The sequence below is a fragment of the Prionailurus bengalensis genome, chromosome D2 (assembly GCF_016509475.1).
Source record: "Prionailurus bengalensis isolate Pbe53 chromosome D2, Fcat_Pben_1.1_paternal_pri, whole genome shotgun sequence".
NCBI lineage: Eukaryota > Metazoa > Chordata > Mammalia > Carnivora > Felidae > Prionailurus > Prionailurus bengalensis.
This window is the reverse complement of record NC_057351.1, coordinates 70,318,672-70,339,915: the sequence shown is the minus strand read 5'-3', so window position 1 is coordinate 70,339,915 and position 21,244 is coordinate 70,318,672. Positions and strand designations below refer to the sequence as shown.

At 46.2% G+C, this 21,244-nt stretch overlaps 1 protein-coding gene across 2 annotated transcripts in view; it reads right to left on the bottom strand.

The window, feature by feature from the left end:
- Positions 1-5,705: 5,705 nt before the first annotated feature.
- Positions 5,706-21,244, bottom strand: part of CASP7 (caspase 7) — a 31,006-nt gene continuing 15,467 nt past the window's right edge. For both annotated transcript variants that reach the window (XM_043597595.1, XM_043597593.1), the window contains exons 3-7: positions 13,285-13,421; positions 12,473-12,601; positions 11,310-11,485; positions 10,823-10,952; positions 5,706-7,322 (exon numbers count right to left, since the gene is read on the bottom strand). In XM_043597595.1, coding sequence (XP_043453530.1) covers positions 7,099-7,322; positions 10,823-10,952; positions 11,310-11,485; positions 12,473-12,601; positions 13,285-13,421 — 796 coding nt within the window. In that variant the 3' untranslated portion in view covers positions 5,706-7,098. The remainder of the gene's footprint in view (positions 7,323-10,822; positions 10,953-11,309; positions 11,486-12,472; positions 12,602-13,284; positions 13,422-21,244) is intronic.

Here is a 21,244-nt window from a genome sequence, read left to right as displayed (position 1 = left end):
TTTGTTGATTGAAAATACACACTTCCCGTTAGGTGACTGTCATGGCTAATCAAAGACAAGTGGTGGCTTCTCATGTAGGTGTCACTTACTCAGCACATGAATTCCTACATTTTTACATAACCACCCACACCTTCTAAATCTTTGTGCCTGAAAGAGAAATTGGTCCTCAGCTACCACAAGTCCTGTCATAAGTTAGAAGAAAAATTGTGAGCCATCTGTGACTTCACGGAAAGTACAACCCTCCAACACAGTTCTTTTCAATCACAAATGGATCCTTTGGCCCTCCCAAATGAGAGGGACCACTGTCCCCACTGGGTGTGTGGCTGTTAGGTGCTGCTTGATTAAATATAGAAAATTCCCGCCTGCTTTTCTTATTTAACCCACTCGCTTTCACTCACATTCAAACCTCCTGGCTTAAAAAATTTGCCCTGGGTATTTATATTATTTTAAAACATTAAAAAAAGAATTTTAAAAAGCAGATGGGATAAACCTTATCGTTACAAATTCCCTCCTCCCTTGTTCTTCTTCTTTTTCTTTTTTTCCCCTCCCCTTCTTACATCCAACCTCACTAAGGGGTGTTAACTATCCCTCCCTGGGACCCCAGGGCCCAAGGTGTCTCACCTGTTCAACGTCCCTTTTACAGGTGTATTCTACCACTGGTCTGCAAGCTCAGCTACAAAATGGAATCACATGGAGAGGTTTAACGACACTGGTCCTGGCCCCACTCTCAGAGGTCCTGACTCACTTGGTCTAGGTGCTCCCTGGGGACCAGAAAAGCACTCCAGGTAAGTCTCAGTGCAGCCACAGTTGGCCAGCGTCACGTCTAGTCCCTCTCATTGGGGTCCTTTGAGGCTCCCCTTCTGAATACACTCCCCAAACTCCTCGGAATTTTCCATACATCTCCTTAAATTCACGAAGACCCAGCTCTTGCTTGATGACTCAGTGTTTTCATAACAACACCCACTGAAAGAAATGTCTCCTTACTTGATGTTATAGTTCTTTGGAGTTTGCAAAGCCATTTCCCACACATTATTTCTCTGACTCCTCTCAACGTGAGGTGGGAATTCAGGGCCAAGATGAGGTGAGGACAGCCAGAGCAGCTGTCTGCGAAGTTAGGGCCACGGCGGCCACATGGAGCAAAACAAACAAACAAAACAACAACAAAAAAACCAAAACAGTAACAACAAAATGAAACAGAACAAAAACAATAAAAAAAAAAAAAACCTCTCAGAAACAGGATTCCCAGTTACATTGGAATTTCAATTAAGCAATAATTTTTTTAAGTTTTTTTTTTAACTTTTTAATGTTTTAATTTCAGTTTTGAGAGACAGACACAGAGCGCGAGCAGGGGAGGGGCAGAGAGAGAGGGAGACAGAATCCGATGCAGGCTCCAGGCTCTGAGCTGTCAGCACAGAGCCTGATGCAGGCCTTGAACCCACGAATGTGAGATCATGACCTGAGCCGAAGTCGGACGCTCAACCAACTCAGAGACCCAGGTGCCCCAGCGATAATTTTTTGTTAACATAAGTATGTTCCATGCAATATTTGGGATATACTTATCCCCAAAAAATGTTTGTCTGAAATTCTAACTTAACTGGGCACCCTGTATTTTCCCGGGCATCTGTATACCCTGAAGCTTTGGCTTGAGGCTATAACACTCTCTTGCCTTCCTGTGATCTTTTAGCAACTCGCCAGTTTGAGCTCCTGCCTGTGTCCCTCCTCTCTTCTGCATGGGTAGCCATTATTCTCAAAAGAGGCTCTTTTGGATATTAGAGTCCGCTTGTACTTCCTTTTTTCCCACCTTTCCCTCTCTTCTTTGTGTGGCCTAAATTATTTATAAGTTCAGACTGGTTTAAGAAACACCATCAAACATTGATTCAGGAGCTTCTGTGTGCCAGGCATTGTGCTGAGTGTTTTGTATTCATTATTTCATTTACTCCTTACAGACTCTACCTACATAGGACTATTTCCATTTTAAGATGGAGAAACAAGGTTTATGGAGGTTGAGGGATTCTTCAAGGTCATTCGACTTGGAAGTGACAAAGCAAGGATTTGAACAGGGCTGTCGGGAGTCCAGAGCCTTTGTTCTTAACTAGCATGCTAGGAAAACAAGGTGGTACTAAGAGTTTGTGGCTTTGCTAGTCAAGTCGTCTGGCTTGCTCTGTTTAGCTTCCTGAAGCTCCTTGGGGTTCGGAAACCATTGGATAGACCTCTTCCGTGCCATCTGGGTGGCCTGAGAGATCAATGGTTGACAATACAGCAACCCATAAGATGAATATACATTTTTGGAAACCTTATTTTTAACCCTGAGGGAAAGAAGTGTCAAGGCTTTTGAAGAAAGACTTTAGCAGCCAAGTAAACACTAAATCAACCCAGGGACAATGTTCTTTAAACACACGGGCTGAGGCTAAGGGGCAAATAGTTTACACTGATTCTGGGTAGCTGGCCACAAATGTGATGTGTCAGAAAGGCTTTTTTTTTTTTTTTTTTTTTTTTTTCTCAAGTGTTCTGTATCTTTTTTGGTATAAGCTGCCCCTGTGCTTTAGCAGTCTGTAAATATTTGTGCGATTAACGTATGCTGGCAAATGTCTCAAGAGGAAAGCAGGCTTCATAGTGCTCAGCAGAATTGCAATTAGCCATGCAAAAGAAAAAGAATTTGTCTCTTTCATCTCAGTGCTTAAAAACCTGTCAGCATCCAATACAGCTGGAAGCTTCAGAAAAGATAATTTGCAAAAGCTGATTTTCCTAAGCTTTTAAGAGTTAGCCCCTTACCCTGGTATGAAAAAAACATTCACTTGAAAATTGGTTTTTTTCCCTTCCCTACTTAACACTTATTAGAATACTGTATTATAATAATGTAATCATAATGAAAGGTGTTGTAGAGGGAAGTTCCTTTAAACATGTTAGTAATGTTGTCAAAGGGAGTGTTTTGCATTGTGGTACCCATGAAGTACCAGAGGAGGGAAAACATGGGTGGCCTATCTTCTTTAGAAATGATTGCCTAAGTGATTGGAGAGGAAGAAGAAAGAAGTGTGCCTGCTGAAATCACCTGGAGAAGCAGTGCACCTGGACCCATCCACTGCAAGCCGTCTGCCATCTGCTCCTTCCTGACATGTCATGGGCTTCCTCTAAAAGTTGCCATGGCCTTGAGGCTCCTGTACAGCCTCTGAAGTTCCTGGGCAAGCGGTCTGTACTCCCGAGCACATGCGTGCCTTGGATCCTTTGCTCTTCAATCTTGGGGTAAGATGGCTAGCCAGGTGGTATGGACTGAATGTTTGCGTCTCCCTAAAATTCATATGTTGAAGTCCTGGCCCCCAATATGGTGACATGGGAAGGTGGGTCCTTTGGGAGGTGATTAGATTGTGAGGGTAGGCTCCTCATGAATGGATTAGTGCCCTCATTAAGAGACCCCTGAAAGCTCCTTATCCCTCCTGTCATGTGAGGATACAGCAGAAAGGTGAAATCTATGATCCAGGAAGTGGACTCTCACCAGACACGGAATCTGCCAGCACCTTGATCTTAGACTTCCCAGCCAGCCTCCAGAACTGTGAGAAACATATGTTTGTTGGTTAAGCCGCCCACTCCACGGTGATGTTACAGCAGCCTGAGCTAAGACACCAGCTCTTGTGAACAGCCAATACGTTGCTGGCCCTTTGGTGATCTCTTTCCAGCTGTTTCATTTAGGTCTTGCTGATCTGCAAGGGAGACTTTTGAGATCCGTATAAAACCCCTACATAAGAATATCCAGGTAGGTTTGTTAAATGAGCAGGTTCCTGGTCTCCATTCCAGGAATACAGAATTACAATGGGGGGCCGATGGGGGTGCAGGAATCTGCTTCATACACAGATCCCCTAGGATTCTCAGGCATCCAGAGCTTGAGAACCTCTAAAGTGAAAAAGTCACATTAAAAAAAAAATTCCCCTTCTGTACTGCCTCCTCTCACCCTTTCTGGGGTGGCTAAAATCAAAGAGGATTTGATATTTCCTCCAGGAACCCCTCTCGGAATCCTCAGGCAGTGGGACACCCCCTTATCTGCATTCCAGAGTAATGTGAGCACAACTCCTTTACAGCCACTGTTTTACTGGCGTGATTTGTTAACCTCCTCTGGGGAAACCATCATTTTCTGGTCATCTTTTTTAGCCCCACCCCTAATCCAACACCCAGCATTTAGTAGGGCTTTGGTATTTCGATCTGCGTATCTTTGGAGAACTCTTAAGGGTCACATGCCTTCAGAAAGTAGTGATATCTAGGCTGCTGTTAATTTGTCTCCCTGCCTCATGACACAGATGAATTGCTGCTTTAACCCAGTGACCACCTCCTTCTCACTTGGCCAGATGTTTGCTGGAAAAGGGCCTACAAGCAGGACTGTGCTCCTATGGAGTCCAAAGGCAATCTCCAGTGACCAGAGTAGCTGGTGACAAGATTTCAGGTCATAGGCTGCGAGACTGGACAAAATAACTTGTCGCCTAGGCTCTGTGCCCTTCCGGAAGACATCATCTTCTTTCTCACAGAAAAGCCTTTCTTTCCTCGAGCCTTTAAACCATGCGAATACACTGAACTCCAGCACTCCGAGACCTATTTTGGGCAATTCATAAACACAATAGGCTTAGATGGTTTATGGAAATTTGCTCAGAGACAACGCTCAGGGCAGAGCCTAAAGCGGACTGCGAGTGTTATTAATAGCTAACACTTAAAACAGGCTGATGGCACCTTGAGAAAAACTAAAGAGAAACCCTGACTTGAGCCCATTGTCCCAGCAAGGACAGCACACACGTGCACTGTCTTCCTCATGAGCCAAGAGGGTGCTTTTTGCCTGTTCCTCCTGCAAGGGGCAGCTTGCATTCTAAATAACAATGACAACTAGGAATGTGTAATCACCGGGTTTGAGTGCTTATCAGAACTTTGGTTTGTAAAAGGATCAGAAAAGTTTAAGAATGGAGGTGTGACTGAGCACATAACCAACTTGGAACAGGATTTCGGATCTTGATAAGCATAGTGTCTGCCCAATGAAGTATTCAAGGATGAAGGCTCTTTCTTAACAGCCATTTACACCGCGCGTCTAAAGGACATGAAGGAATGTTCATTATTTGTGACCTTAATACCTATGATCGCTCAGAGAATTTGGTAAAAAGCCCCAAACCCTGACATTTGGGATCTTTAAGCGAGCTTACAAGGTAAGTAACTAGAGTGCTATAATTTTTACTTCCAATCACAATGCACTTAGGCACATTTATTTCCATGAGAGGCTCCTTAAATAGGACGGTCTATTTTCCAAAGAACACACAGCTGGTGAATTCTGAGAAAGATAGGATGAATGCTTGTTGATTCTTGATTCATGATCTACACTTAAATTTCGTACATTTGGTATACTTTAGATGGCAGGAAACCAGAGACAAATCTAATAAACTGGCCCTAAAGTTAATGTTCTTATTGATATAGAAAATACTTCTACTCCATCTGATTTTGTTGCCAAATTAATAAATGGTAGCCCACTGCAACCAGCTTTCTAAGCTAACTAACCTTTTACATGAAGATTCTGAGCTTCCTAAGTGATGATTTACTTACTGTTCTATTGGTGTTCCAGCGTCAAAAGAAACATGAATTATATTATGTGTTGAGGTCAAGTCAGTGAGGTCAATTCATATCCTGTTTTCCCATTTTTCCACTGCCATAAAAAACTTTAGAAGGAAAGCAAACTGAGCAGGTTAGGAATTAAGCAACCACATTTTAATCAATAAATATGAACATCTGTGTGTTAACCAGTTATTAGGCAGAATAAAATACTAACTTATCAAGAATTCAAAAAGTAACCTTGTAAACAAAGTGCGAGCATCTTTGCCATAAACGTTGCCCACATAATAGAATTAGAGGTAACAAGAAATTTACTCAGAATGAGGCTTGGAATAATCTAACAAGTTCCAGGTATATGTTAAAGCTAAAAAAAGATTATTTTGCACAGAGTGGGCAATACGTAGATTATCTGACAACGCAATGAATAGATGATTGAATGGAGGAATTGCTGAACATCAGGTAATATAATGACTTCTATTCACATTATGGGCCATTCTGATATCCATTTCTTGTTCCTGCCCTGCCTCACTAGGCTTTGCTGTGCTCTGTACTGCATGAAATCACATTTCCAAGGGCCCTTGCCAGCTGGCTTCCAGGTAACGCTGGTAGGGTAGGGTGCCAGGGGGAGACTCAGGGCAGGAGAGATGAAGCTGGGGTATTTTTCCACATCTGACTCGGCTGGTATTGCCCCATCTCAGGCAAGGGCTTTGTCTGTGCCATGGCTCCAACCCCCACTATCCCTGGGTGATCCCAGCTCTCACCAGGCAGCTCCCACCATGCCCATGTGGCCAATTCCTGTGGGCTACCCCAGCTTCTGGATTAAGGGAACCACACCTTTTCATAGCCCTCGGTGGTACCAGATTCCTTTTATTTGGCTTCTTTTTGATTATCTTTGTAAGTCAATCTCCTCTATTAAAACCCTTCTATTGAAACACCTAGTATGGCTTCTGTTTTCTGTCTGATACGTATTAGATTCATTGATTTTTTTTCCCTCTCCTTTAACTTCTCCGGGAATTTTTGCGTGAGAATCTGCCCTAAGCCAATGAAAAATCACTCAAATCACACTCAATACCCACTTTCTGCAATACAGGTGAACACACACTGCTTTTTCTCAAGCACTGGAATGCTCTTTGCCAGGTGCAAATAGGACTCTGTCTGCTGTGTCACCACTGATCATGGTGGGCACAGCCGAGAGTCATCTGCAGAGGTCGTTTTTGTTGTATGTACTAAATGAGACAACAAGGAGAAAAGTACAAACAGAAAATTAGTCTTAAGAAGAAATTACGAAGTCATCAAATGGATAACATTGTTAAAAAAAAAAAAAAAAAAAACTCTCCCAAAACATAGGTACATAAGACAGCACCAGAAAAGTTTCTTTCCTGTTGAATCAACAAGTGTTCCTGAAATTAAAATCCTTTAGAATTTCTTGGTATTTCAAGAGCATTAAAAAAAAAAAAAAAGAAAAAAGACTCATGAACAAATGATCCGTAGCTTTTCGGCTAGAATGCATCCCTGGGATGGTTATTTTCAGAAGTAGAGTTCCTTGGTGAGCATAGAGACCACACATGGGATCTGCTTCTTCTCGTGGAAGTAGGGGTCATCAGACTGGGACTCAAAGTGCCTGGCCACCCTGTTGTTCACCCTGGTGAGGATATGCAGGATCTCCAGGCTCTTGCCATGCTCGTTCAGGATGGAGCACAGGGCCTGCACAAACCAGGACCCGCTGCCCGGGTTCCTCCATGAGTAATAGCCTTCAACAAGACAGAAAGGAGATGATCAGATTGGCTGGCCTGGCCGCACCACCAAGAATGAGCTCTTGGTGTACGGGGCCTCCACACCTGCTTTTCTGAAATTATCTTACTCTTCTCTGTGTGCAAGTCCCCGGTGAGAATTATGCTCGTGTGCTCAGAGAGCACACATCGTAGGTTTAGAAGGCTGTGTAAAGATGCTCAACGCAAGGCCTGGTGTTCCTGCGTGGATGCATATCAAATACCCAAGTGCTCAAAGGAAATGCCGGAGAAGCACTTTGTTAACTCTGGAACTCCTCGCTGTCCTCTGGGGGCAGAGCTACTTTCCAATCCAAGCCTCACAAGAGAGGAATTTGCAGGAGATTTCAGAGAATTTTGAGATGTGTTCCTGCTGTTGGAGGGACCCAGAACCGGAGCCAAGCTCCTCATGGAGAAATCTGAAAGTAAGAGGTGGCTGAGTGACCAACCGCCTTATGGGTAGAGCCCAGAGAGCCTGCAGCTGTGGGAAGGCCACCATCAGAAGGGCAAGGGGTGTGCTTCTCATGGACCAAATATGGTCTGTGGCTGAGAGAGTCTGGCTCTCAGTCTTCCCTGGGTCCTGTCCAACACGATTTTTTGGAGGGACAAGAAGACCTCAGCAGGAAGAGGCTGGACAAGTGCCCTGGAGGATGCCCAGAAGAGGAGGAAGGAATCACGACGCACAGCGAGGAATGGAGACACAAATCCAAAGCCAAGGAGGTGTAGGGTCCAGGAAACCCAGCAGTTCAGGAAAGTGCCCAAGGAGAAAGCACCCAGCCTTTAGCATTTCACCGATTCAGAGCGCAAGAAGCCAGGTGACTATGGGACCCGGAGTTTACCTTAACTCACCTCCCTCCCATCTTTGGCTCTGGGAGAACCTAAAAAGGATCTGGCAAATGGGGGAGGAGGTGAGTAAGGGGAAGGATCAAGGCCCCCTTAGCACCTCAGACCTATAGCGGGGCTGATCTGGGATCAGAAGAAATGGAAAGCCAAATTAGGTTCAGGGTTTTAATTGTTATTTCGGTCTGGACGTTCTGGTTACAGTGCTGTGACTGCCTGTGACTTGAGAAGTGACAATACTGTCTAATATCTTAACATGAGCTGTAAAGCCGTGGACCTGCTGATGCCTCCATACAGGGGCAAGGGAATCTTCCCCTCACTTACCCCCATTCCCTCCGGTTTAAAAGGACAGCATGCAACAAAATAAAGTCGCCCTTGGCTTCCATGATGAGCTGTGATTTGTGCCCCTAGTCCTAAGCGGTCTCACCAGTTGAATGAGACCATTATAATTTATGGCAATCGCTTATTGAATAAATGTACAATAAGCAGAAATAACCTTTTTCTGTGACATGATCGAGGCACTTAGAATTCTTCCCGCGGCGCACTGGTAACCACCGGTGCAAGGATTTAAGCCCAATGGTGTTAGTAGTACCAGAACACAATTCACTTTCAGAGGGGCTCACGGAACGCATCTCGTTCAATACAATGAACTAGTGAGGCTGGTCATGGACAGTCACCTCCATTTCAGTACTGCCCCTGCACTCATGTCCTTTAACCCCTGACCTACATGGTCTTCCAGGGAGCCAGTCTCACCCTGTGACTCTCCTACCTGAAATAGTTCCATTGCACTTCATTATCAGGGTGAAGTTCAGGCCGCTTAGGATAGCACACAGGACTCCCCACGGTGGGGCCCCCCTGTTTACCTATCCAGGTTTAATCCGTGCTGTGCCTTGTCACATCCTGTGCTATAGACGGTGTCCCCCAAAACTCAAATGTTGAACCCAGCCCCTAATGGGACTAGATGTGGAGATAGGGCCTTTCTGAAGGTAATTAATGTTAAGTGAGGCCATGAGGGTGGAGCCCCAATCCCAAAGAATTAGTGTCCTGATCAGAAGAGACCCTCTCCCTCCACCATCTCTCTGCCATGTGGGTGGGGACAGAGCTAGAAGTAGGCGGTCACCAGCCAAGAAGCAGGCCCTCACTAGAAACCAAAATGGCGGGCACCTGGGTCTTGGATTTCCTAGCCTCAAGAACGGCGAGAGATATACTTCTGCCTTGAGTCTGTGGCATTTTGTTGCAGCAGCCCACAGGCTAACACACCCTGTGGTCCAGCCTTTTGAGTTTTGCCTCTGACCCCTTGGCACTCAGTCTGGCAAGCCACCTTTCCCTTCCCCTGCTGTCTGATTTTTCACGACTCGGTTACGGTGGCGTTTTATGAACGCTTCTCTCACCAGCCTCCCTGGAGTTCACCCTTCTTCCCCTACTTCTGCCAGACCTTGCTCAGAACACCAACAGCTCTACCTTGGGTTTGTTCACCCAGACCGAGGACCCCGTGCCACTGCCTCCCTCTCAAGAGCAGGAAGACCAAACTATTTTTTTTTTTTACGTGATCCTTAAAACGTGTGAAGCTGTCATTCTCACGAAACCTCATCTGTAGATCCTGCCAGAGCTGTTTTTCCAAACACACCTATTTACTGTAACCAACCAATACCTCTGTAGCAAGCACTTGACCGAACTACTACCCCACAGGGCATTTCTAAGTGATAGGTTTTACTAAAGCACAGGAAGGAATTCTACTGAACTAAGGCAGACAAGGAGCTTGGGAAATGGGTAGGCTTGCTCACTCCTGGCATTTTCTGGTGCCTGTTTCTGGGTCACAATGTCAAGAATCCCGGTCTGAGCTACTGCTATAGTTTCATACCAAAATCTCTCTGGGATCTTGAGCATATCATTTCAGCTTACCCCAGCTCAATTTTTTTTTAGTCTGTAAAATTAAGACAGGAACACCTTTCCTAACCACCTACCCAATTATTAGGAGGATGATAAGAGGTAAGAGACACTCTGTAAGACATTCTGTAAAGTCTTACAAAACTTACGTGCTACAGAAATGTTTGCTCTTACTATTACCAATAATAGTAGTGATACTTAAATGGAAGGGCTGAGCTTACTTGGAGAGAAACGCAAACACATCCCCGTGGCAGGCAGAACGATGGCCCCCGGAGATGTCCACGCCCTAGCCCTGGAACCCATGGACAGGGTACCTGACTTGGCAGAAGGGACTCTGCAGATGTGATCACAGTTACGGAAGTAAGGGGGGAGCGTAACCTGGGTTACTCAGGTGGGCCCGACCTAATCCCAGGAGTCCTGAGAAGAGGAGAACCTGTCCCAGCTGTGGTCAGAGAGAGAGACAGGCTCACAGAAGAGTCACAGAGATGTGAGATCGCTGGCTTTGAAGCTGGAGGAAGAGGAGCACAAGGCAGGGAACCCAAACATGCTGGAAAAAGCAAGGACACGGATTTCCCCCCTGGAGCCTCCAGAAGGAATGTGGCCCTGCCATCCCATTTCGGAATTCTGACCTCCAGAAGCGGAAGACAATCCACTTGTATATCGGAAGCTACTGCGTCTTAGGGAATTTAGCACGGCAGCAAGAGGAAAGGGATACAGCCCCAGGCCTGCATGTTGATGGAGTGGCATGGTCTTGATACCTGGGACTGTAGAATAGGCGAAGAGAAAGTCGGCTTCAACGGGGATCTTGTATCGGGGATTGGCATCTGTGTCATTGATAGGCCCCGAGTCAGCCTGGACCCCGTCATCGAGCTCGGTCCCCCGGCAAGCCTAAGTAACAAAGCAGAGATCACTCCATGGAGTCGGGAACAGGCACGTGTGTGCTTTTCACTGCTGCGTCCCGGTGCCGAGGGCTACGCGTGGCGGGTTCGGCAAGAATTTGATCAATAAATAAATGAACAAAGCCTGTGTCGAATTAGTAAGCCAGAGCCAATGAAAATCTTGCAGTGTCTTAAAGAAGCCCTCACAATCCGTGGTCTGATGCAAATACAGATGCGAAGCATTTAGAGGTAGAAAACCAAAACCCCAGTCTGCAAACCCCGACCGAAACAGCACGTACGTTTGTAAAAGTGATCCGACCCAAGTCACTCTGTAATCCTTTCCCGTTTTCGACAGTATGGGGGTTACCTGAATGAAGAAGAGTTTGGGTTTCTCTAGAAGAGTTTTGCATCTGTCCCCCCTAAAATGGGCTGTCAAGTCCTTTATCGCTGTCACGCCATCTGTTCCATAAATTAAATTTTCTTCTCCGTGGCTTAGTAAGATGCAGGCGAAACAAGCCGAATTTCTGTGGTCCTCTTCAGAGGCTGCAAGCAAGCCATTGGAAGATTGAAAGGTTAAGACGTAAGTCCTGTGGGACCTCAAAAGGGTCCTCCTTCCCAGCCTGGCAGCGACCGCTGTCGGGACAGGTATTCAGGGGCAGGAGCACCCCTCCAGAGAGAAGGAAGACCAGTGGAGAGAAGCGAGAGGCACAGAGAACTCTAGAATTCTCACTCAGTCTGAAACCAAGATGGCGCTGCCTCCTGAGGATGTGCGCCCCAAGTGTGGGAGGGGGTTCAGGCAGCTGCCGGGAGGCAGCACACTGGGGTGCTGAAGGGCATGGCCCTACTGCTTGTTAGGTCTGTGACACCAGGCAAGTTACTTAACCATTTTGTGCCTTGGTTTCCTTATCTGTAAAATCTGTTTTAAAAAGAAGGTACTTCCTGGGGTGCTTGGGTGGCTCAGTTGGTTGAGCATCTGACTTTTGATTTCGGCTTAGGTCATGGTCTCACAGTTTGTGAGATCCAGCCTTGGGCTTTGGGTTGACAGGGTGAGCCTGCTTGGGATTCTCTCTCTCTCTCTCTCTCTCTGCCCCTCCCCTGCTCACGTGCACATTTGCTTGCCCACTCTCTCTCTCTCTCTCTCAAAAGAAATACAGAAGCTTCAAAAAAATAACACTTCTGAAATACATGGGAATTAGAGAAGAGTTTACATTTCAACTCCATTCTGGACAGAATGATACAGACTTGTTCCTTCTGTACGAATTAACTCTTTGAAATTGGAACTGTTCTGTAGATCCCAAACCTATCATTTGCTGTCCTATGAGCAGATTTCATCTTTTTAGGGAGAGATCTAAGTTTCCTGAAAGACCCCCGCCTAGCCTGCAGACAGGGATGGAGTAGTCCAGACGAAGGAAAGGCTGCCCAGGCTGAAATCCCTCTGTCCTGCAAAGGCGGCCCCCCATCTCCGAGCCCACTGGCGTGCTGCCCCTCCTGGGAACAGGAAGGAGACGGAGGGAGGGGGTAGGCACGCACCTTGTTTCAGCAGATCTTGCATTTTGGCACAAGAGCAGTCATTGTAGACGACCACGTCAAAACCCAGGTTTCTGAAGCACTTGAAAAGAGCCTCGGCATCTTTGTCTGTTCCATTTCGGACGCCCATGCCTGTGGGAATCAAGCCCACGATGAGCAATCCCGGGCTGAGAACTGCCTGCCAGCATCGCCCCGTCAGGTGTAAGTGCAGCTTTGCTGGCTCTTGTGTAAATGCTCCCAAGGTCACAATTTAAGGGAGCAACTCGGGGCGCGTGGGTGGCTCAGTCTGTTGGGCGTCTGACTGCGGCTCAGGTCGCGAACTCACAGTTCACAAGTTTGAGCCCCTGCGTTGGGCTCTGTGCTGACAGCTCGGAGCCTGGAGACTGTTTCAGATTCTATGTCTCCCTCTCTCTCTCTGTCCCTCCCCCCACTTGCACTCTTTCTCTCTTTCAGAAATAAACATTAATTTTTTTTTAATGTGGAATTGATATATGAAGCAAACTTAAACGAGAGGGTTACTCAGCTCACCCACAGAAGGTGAGCCTCATCATGGCAACTCCAGTTGGGGCCAAAAGGCTCCCCTTGACTCTTAGCCCTTTGGTCCCAGTCTTGCATTAGATAATGCACATGGTGGGACCTTCGATCCCAAAGCTTCTGGTGTCCTCACATCCCTTCCCCCCGGACACGTAAATAGCATCGGATGGGGGGCTGTCTGCCATAGCAGATGGGCACTGCCTTTCTCCAATCAAAGTCTGATACAAGTTGAAGACAATGGGACGGAACAGGAGAGGTTAGCCTACGCCCACAACACTTACCTGTCTTTTTGTCGAAGTTCTTGTTGTTTATTATGATGCATTTGCCCACCTTCTCAAAATTCATGTTATACTGATATGCAGGCACTCGGTCCTGGGTGGTCGTGACTGATCTTCCCGAGCCATTTTTCTTCTTCTTACTGGGGAAATATAAAGGCAGTCAGAGGCTATGGAAGACATTTGGATGGGAATGGCCTCTGGATTCTATTATTAGCAGGGAAGGGGTGCCCAAGAAAGCTGCGGTATCTGTGAAGAAAAGGCCCGAGGGGGGCAGATGGTTTTGTTTAATTGTCATATTTAAAACGAACGGGATCTCCTGCCTTGTTTCGCTACATGCCAGAGAGATGCAAATTAAAACCACAGTGTGATACTGGGACACTCTCACCAGGATGGCTACCACGTGTTGGTGACCGTGTTTCGCACCTGGCATTGTCATACATTGCTGTGGGAACCTACTTTGGACTTGCGTGGTGGAAAACTCGTAGAATCTACCAAAACTGAACTTAAAACACATCCTATGACAGAGCAATTCTACTCCTGGGGCTATCGCCCAAAGTAGAGTAAATATGTTTGCAAAAAAGGAAAGATCTACACATGTGCACAGGGGTACTGTCTAGCAATAGCCCCAAGCAGGAAATTATCCATATGTCCAATTATGTGCAGTGAATAAACTGAATATGCATATAATGAAATCCTACAGAACAATGAGAATGAACCAACCGTGACGACAAGAAGCCACATAAACAAATCTCGCAAATATAATACTGGATGAAAGAACCCACATACAGAAAACGCTAATACCTAATAGTAGAAGCAGTTACGTGAAAAGGTGGACAAAAGGAGCAGCAACTTAAAAAAGCAAGTTGGGGCCCCTGGGTGGCTCAGTTGGTTAAATGTTGACCCTTGATTTTGGCTCAGGCTCACAGTTTGTGAGTTCAAGCCCCACGCTGGGCTCTGCACTAACAGTACAGAGCCTGATTGGGATTCTCTCTCTCTTTCTCTCTCTCTCTCTCTCCCCCTCTCCTGCTCATGCTCTCTCGCTCTCTCTCAAAAATAAATCAATAAACTTTAAAGAAGAAAAAAGAAAAAAAGAAAGTAGTCCCCTTCCAATCTCCAAACACTGACCATCCAGCTTTCCAGAAGTCTGGCACATGGGCACTGAGGCTGAACATGAAGCATCATTGAGAGAACACAGAAAAAAAGGTCAAATGTGGGTGGAAAGCAGCCGTGCCAGTCATCCACAGGAATATAGGCTCCGCAATAGAAGAGATCTTTTTTTTTAATCTGTTCTGAAAAATTGCTGCGTCCCCAGTCCCGGGAACAATGCCTGGCATATAAGTTATTCGTTAATAAATATTTTTTGGAGGGGCACCTGGGTGGCTCAGTCGGTTAAGCATCCGACTTCGGCTCAGTTCATGATCTCACGGCTTGTGGGTTTGAGCCCCACGTCGGTCTCTGTGCTGACAGCTCAGAGCCTGGAGCCTGCTTCCGATTCTGTGTCTCCTTCTCTCTCTGCCTCTCCCCTGCTCATGCTCTGTCTCTCTCATTCTCAAAAATAGTAAATGTTAAAAAAGAAAAAAAATATATATATATATTTTTAAAAACTACACACCAATATCCCTTATAGTTATAGATGCAAAAACTCTCAAAAAATATTAGCAAGTCAAATCAGTAGGATTATTGACCATCCCCGAGTGTGATCGATCCCAGGAATTCAAGGTTAGTTTAATATCCAAAAATCGATGAATGTAATCCATCATATCAATAAAGGACAAAACCATATAATCAACTCCATTGATGCAGAAAAAGGAATTGACAAAATATGGCACCCTATTATGACAAAAATGCTACATAAACTAGGATTACAATAGCACTAATCCAACTGGAAAAGGACATCTATGAAAAACTCCCAGCTAATACCATACTTAATGATGAGAGACTGAACGCTTTCCCCCTAAGGTCAAAAACAGGTCAGATATGTCCATTCTGGCCACTTCTGTTAAATACTGCGGGAGAGGTTCTAGTCAGGGCAATTAGGTTGAAAAAAAGTCTTCTGTGAATGAATGAATCAAGTCCTATCCCCTCAATTTACAGATAAGGAAACAGGTCCACAGAGAGGCAGGGGTTGTTCAAGGTCAGCCAGGCAGTGATGAGCACAGTGAGACCAACACATCGGCCTCAGGAGACGGTCAGCATCCCATGTTGGTGTTTCAGAGTCCCACGCCCTGGCCTATCTGTTAGAAGACTCATCCACCACTGTCGCAAAACTGTCATCAAAAGTTGTTAGGAGTAAAGTGAAAATAAAAACTCAGCTTGGTACCTGACAAATGCAGGCCCAAGGGTATTCCCCCCTCTGCCAGGCTTCACTGAATCTCACTGTTGTAGTTTCTCAGAGTCTCTGGAAGGACATGGCCTTTGCCGTCGCCCCTCTTACCTGGGTCCAGATTACAGAGTAGCTCTCTATGTCGAATCTCCAGACAGCTGATTGCTGTTTTTCAACCGCTATACCACTTTATCCTCCGCTTTTAATAAGGCCAACTTTCTTCTGTGATATCGTCTGATTTTTCATAGAAAAACATCCCCGATCTGTTCTACCACTCTAGATTCTTCCTCCCTACTTTTTCTGTCTAGTCTAGAGGGGTGATGTCAGTTCTTCTCCACATTTCTTTCCCCAGGGAGGCAGCCCAAACCAGCACTGGACTGAGACTCAGAATCTGCCCAAGGGAACCCTTCACAGAGCACCGAGCCCCCTTCCTGGCAAACAGCCTTCTGTGACCATCACAGAATGGGATGGCCGACTTGATGGGCAGCAAACACTCTTGTGGAGTCTTCTTCCCCACCCGGGCCTCCATAAAAGCTCAGAGGAGACGAATACCAGCAAAGTGGGCTTCTGTGGTGTTCAAGGGCATGCTATGCATGGGAGCGTAGGATTTACTTCTGAATTCCCTGTCAATGACCCACACTGACAGTGTCCTCTGTGCATGAGGCAGATTATCTGCACATAGTCCTTCATATGCACACACAGTCGTTGGTCTTCAATTGATGCCTCTGAAGTTGGGGGAGGTGGCTTAATTATGGCCATTCCATAGGTACTGATAACAACTAACATTTGTCAGGGCTTACTATGGGCCAGGACCTTGTTAAAATTCTCCCTGCATTTTCTCATTTCCTCCTGACAGGTCTTTAGCTAATTTAAGGCCACTCAAAGACCCGAAATAAGACCAGCATAAAGTCTAGCAGGCTGGAGGATCTCTAAGAGATAAGACTCTACTTCAATATCTGCTATATGAGTTATCCTAAAACAAACTGTACAAGAACATCCAAGTAATAAATGTGCTGTGTTGTTTTTTTTTTAAAGCTGTCATTAGCCCATCCCCAATGATGAGCAAAACAAAAGATGCCAGTGAGCATCCTTTATAAGAAAAACAGCCTTGGTTGTAAGTTACATGAAAAAAAAAAAAAAAGGACTCCGCTTTTATCAGAATAGGATTTGGAAAATAAATTTTTTTTTAATTTTTTTTTCAACGTTTATTTATTTTTGGGACAGAGAGAGACACAGCATGAACGGGAGAGGGGCAGAGAGAGAGGGAGACACAGAATCGGAAACAGGCTCCAGGCTCTGAGCCATCAGCCCAGAGCCCGACGCGGGGCTCGAACTCCCGGACCGCAAGATCGTGACCTGGCTGAAGTCGGACGCTTAACCGACTGTGCCACCCAGGCGCCCCGTGGAAAATAAATTTTTAAAAAAAGGAACACAAAAGGGGAATAATGACAGATACACTTTAAAGAAATTTCCATGGTTATGAAAAGTACCTTAAAATTGAATATGAAATGTGATTCTTACCCCTGGTAAATATTTCAAAAGGGAGGGGATTCCCTTACCTCACCGGCCCCTAACTTGAACTCTCAGAGTATCTGCTTCCTCTTTGTGGATTTGAGTCCGTCGTTTATTTTTCCTTCTAACCCCAAATAGCTTTTTGTTAAACCCAGGTCTTTCCAGATCCCAAACGTGTATTAGAGAGCAATCAATTCTACTCCATTGACTTCATCTTCTTAAGAGGCACCGGCCTTGGGAAAATGCCATCTGCAGCTTAACTTGTGGGGAAGCAACCCCTGTGACCGGGTTAAAGCATGCAACTGGACAGACAAAAGGACGAAAGGGCTGTCAAGATGGAGAGAGCACCAGGACAAAAAAAAAAAAAAAATAGGGACCGAAGCCCACGGCATAATAGATACATTCTGCTAGAATCAGAGTCCAAGAGATCAGAGTCCCTCACTGACTAGCCTCGAGGCTTCCCAGCACCCTCTCCTGGGGATTAGCGCCCTTTCTGTCCCATTCTCCCTTCAAAGACTCCAGTGAGAGCAAGGCCTTCACTTCCATTTTTCCCATTCTGCCTGCAAGGCTGCTGCAAAGATATTAAGGACAGCCTCACATTTGGGAAGAGAAATGACTTCTGAGAGGCGACTCTTTTAGGATAGCCCCTAGCTGCTACATGTTTACCCACACAGGACAGTTATTTCAGTGCAGCACTTCTCTTGTGCGTGACCCCTAAGGCTATTTGGAGACACTCGTGGCCTGGCGGGTTTTCTTCCCTGTCCCCCACCCCCGCCGCGGCTCTTATTTCCAACTGTGGACCTTCACAGCGTGCCTCGGTGAAAAGACCTGGCTGGAAGACACAAATGTGGCCGGTCGGCCCCTCCCATAATGACCTGCAGACAGGTACAAAGATCCAGTTCAGTCTCCACTTCCTGGACGAACCGCGGAGGGCAGGGTGTTTAATCAAAATAACACGGTACCGCAGGGAAGAAGGAGGAAGTTCTCTGTGTCCCTACGTGGGATCGTTTCCAAGGCGGAGGTTAAGTATGAAAGAAAACAGAGGGACAAAACAATGGCAACAGTATACCACCCTTTGGGGGAAGACGAGGGGAAAATCTACGTTTACATTCGATTGTACCTGCATAAAGACTCTTGAAGGGTGACGCAATGGGTAAACCCATTAATTCCAGGGCTGGGCTGCCTGGCTCTGAAACCCGGCTCTACTACAGAGCTGAGAGATCAGCAAGTTGCTTAACCCCTCTGTGATTCCTCGTTTGTAAAAAGAACAAAATGACAACATCTGCCTCCCAGCTTATAAACAAGCTGATATTCAAAAAGCGCTCAGAACAGCTTATGGCCTGCAGAAAATAGTACCTAAATGTTATTATTACTAATGGTAGTTGTATATCACGAAGAGTGGTTACCTGTGGACTAGGGGCCCTGGGGCAAGGGCAGCATGAAGGAGGAAGGATTTGACTGTATATCTTTTTTAGTACATGTGACTGAATTAATTATTCAAAAGGTTACAATAAAAATGATTTAGTAGCGGGGCGCCCGGGTGGCTCAGTCGGTTAAGCGTCCGGCTTCGGCTCAGGTCCTGACCTCAACGGTTTGTGAGTTTGAGCCCCGCGTCGGGCTCTGGGCTGATGGCTCAGAGCCTGGAGCCTGCTTCGGATTCTGTGTCTCCTCCTCTCTCTGCCCCTCCCCCAACTTGTGCTCTGTCTCTCAAAAAGAAATAAATGTAAAAAAAATAAAATAAAATAAAAATGATTTAGTAGTTAAAAATCACCTGCTGCAAACAGATTCCGTTACTTGGCTTATGTTGAAGATTACTGGATTCAGACTTTTTTTGTGCTACTTGTCAAAGAGACACCATGTTTCTGTTTTTCACTGTGATCTTACACGTGATTTTCTTCCCTAGCCTTTTGAGCTTTTTCCTCCTCTCCGTGTCAATAACCGTGCTGGTAATAAACACAGTTCTAAGAAGGACCATTCTGGAACGCTCACTGCCTTGTGTACGTTACCTCATGTGCTCTTGACGACCACTCTGTCAGGCGCTGGCCCCATGACAGTAGCTTGCCTGAGGACACAAAGCCACACAGGGGTAGAGCCCAGAGTCACTCACAGGTCCAACACGAAGTTTCCTATTCCCACATTTCTTGTCTCTATTAACATCCAGATTCCCGGGGCCTCAAGCTTAGACCTAGAGGATCAGAGCCGGACCTGGGTGTCTTCATGGAGCCGCTCGCCTCTGACATGTGAGGGCCTCAGCACTAGCCTGTCTGCCTGCTGCCTGGGCTCCCCGGACCCTCAGCTCTCACTGCGGTCCCCAGAGCCAGCTCACCCTCCGCTCTCAGACACGACTCTCCACGTGGGCACGGCCTTTGGGACCCTCGGTTCTTGGCCAGAAGCTCGGACCAGATACAGCTCGGGAAGCACGGCCTGGGGAAGGTGCCAATCGGGAGCAGCGAGACCGTATTTAGGGTCACCTGTGTGTGATCTACAGCTTTCCGCGAAAACTGCGAGGTCTCCTAGGGGTGACAGTCAAGTGAAATGTTACACTGCTGTTACTTGGACAACGCAACTGAGACGCTTCCAGGAAATGCCACTGTGTGTGCAACGCCACCCTTGCTCTTCCTCGTTGGCACGGTGTTCGGCGGGTCCCCTGCGTGGCCTTGGTGGCGCAGTAACTCAGAGTCAGGGGAGGGAAGCTTTGCCATCCCGGTGCCAATAGCTCTTAAAGAGTTACTGTCTGTTTGGAAATCAATTGCTAGAGCCAGGCAGACCGTCAGATAAACAACTGCTATCGGACAGGAGCAGGCGCTTCAAGGGCTCCAAAGAGACTGTGCTAATTAATTAGCCACCACAGAGAGATGGTAACGGTCCACAGCTCAGCGGGGCCAGGTTCTCCCGGGGGTGGGGAATGAGAAGGCTGCTAAGAAGCTTTCAAAGACCCAGATTAGAAACTTCTTTTTCTTTTTCTTTTTCTTTTTCTTTTTCCTTCCTTCCTTCCTTCCTTTCTTTTTTTAACATTTATCAGATTGGAAACTTCTTCAGCTGGTGATCCTCCCCCAGAGATAAGATCTTCTGAAAGTGGATATTCTTGTTTTCCTGGGTTGATAGGACTTTTCTGCAGAAGAGCCTAGAGCACGGAATTGCTGTGGCACAGAGACCCCAGGACCAGATCATTGGAAAACCAGTCTTTGTCCTGAATCTGACAAACCTCGCCAACGGGGCAGGAGGAACCACTCCAGACATTCCCTAAGTCACCAGGAACAAGCATCACTAATTTCACTGAATAGTGTTTTATGCTTTACAAAGCCTGTTCGTCATCATTATCCCATTTATTCTGCAAAGTATAGATGAGAGGCAGGGAAAGACATAGTAAATAAAAACTGGCCACAGTATTTAAGTCAGATTCTACCACTTTCCAAACTACCTGCGCCCTCCCCCCCCCACTGCACCCCTTCTCCTCTGCCTTCGCGAATTCTCTGCTGATAAACCTAGCTTTTGGGGCGCCTGGGTGGCGCAGTCGGTTAAGCGTCCGACTTCAGCCAGGTCACGATCTCGCGGTCCGTGAGTTCGAGCCCCGCCTCAGGCTCTGGGCTGATGGCTCAGAGCCTGGAGCCTGTTTCCGATTCTGTGTCTCCCTCTCTCTCTGCCCCCTCCCCCATTCATGCTCTGTCTCTCTCTGTCCCAAAAATAAATAAACGTTGAAAAAAAAAAAAAAACCTAGCTTTTATCCTGACCTTTTTCACTTTCTGAAGACTTTGGCCAAGATTACTATGCTGAGAAGAAACACAGGATTCTTGCTCACAAGTGCAAGGCTCATGACAAACCAGAACAGTGAATTAAAAGTTCTAAATCCTTTTAAAAGCTCCTGGGTTTCACAATTGGCCACAGATTAAAAAAATAAATAAATCTGGCCATGAAATCACTGCTCTTAGGGCCAAACAAGATTGCAATAACTACCATAACCTGGCAGAACTTAGCAACTGTTCAAAAGTGTGCACTAAAATGCAACGGGCAGTCAATCGAATACCAATGCTTCCTAATCCTAACCGTCTTTTATTTTTTCTTGGTACTGCATTTCCTCACCAGTATGAGCAAGTACCATTATCTTCTCTTCCCAGACACATTCAGAGA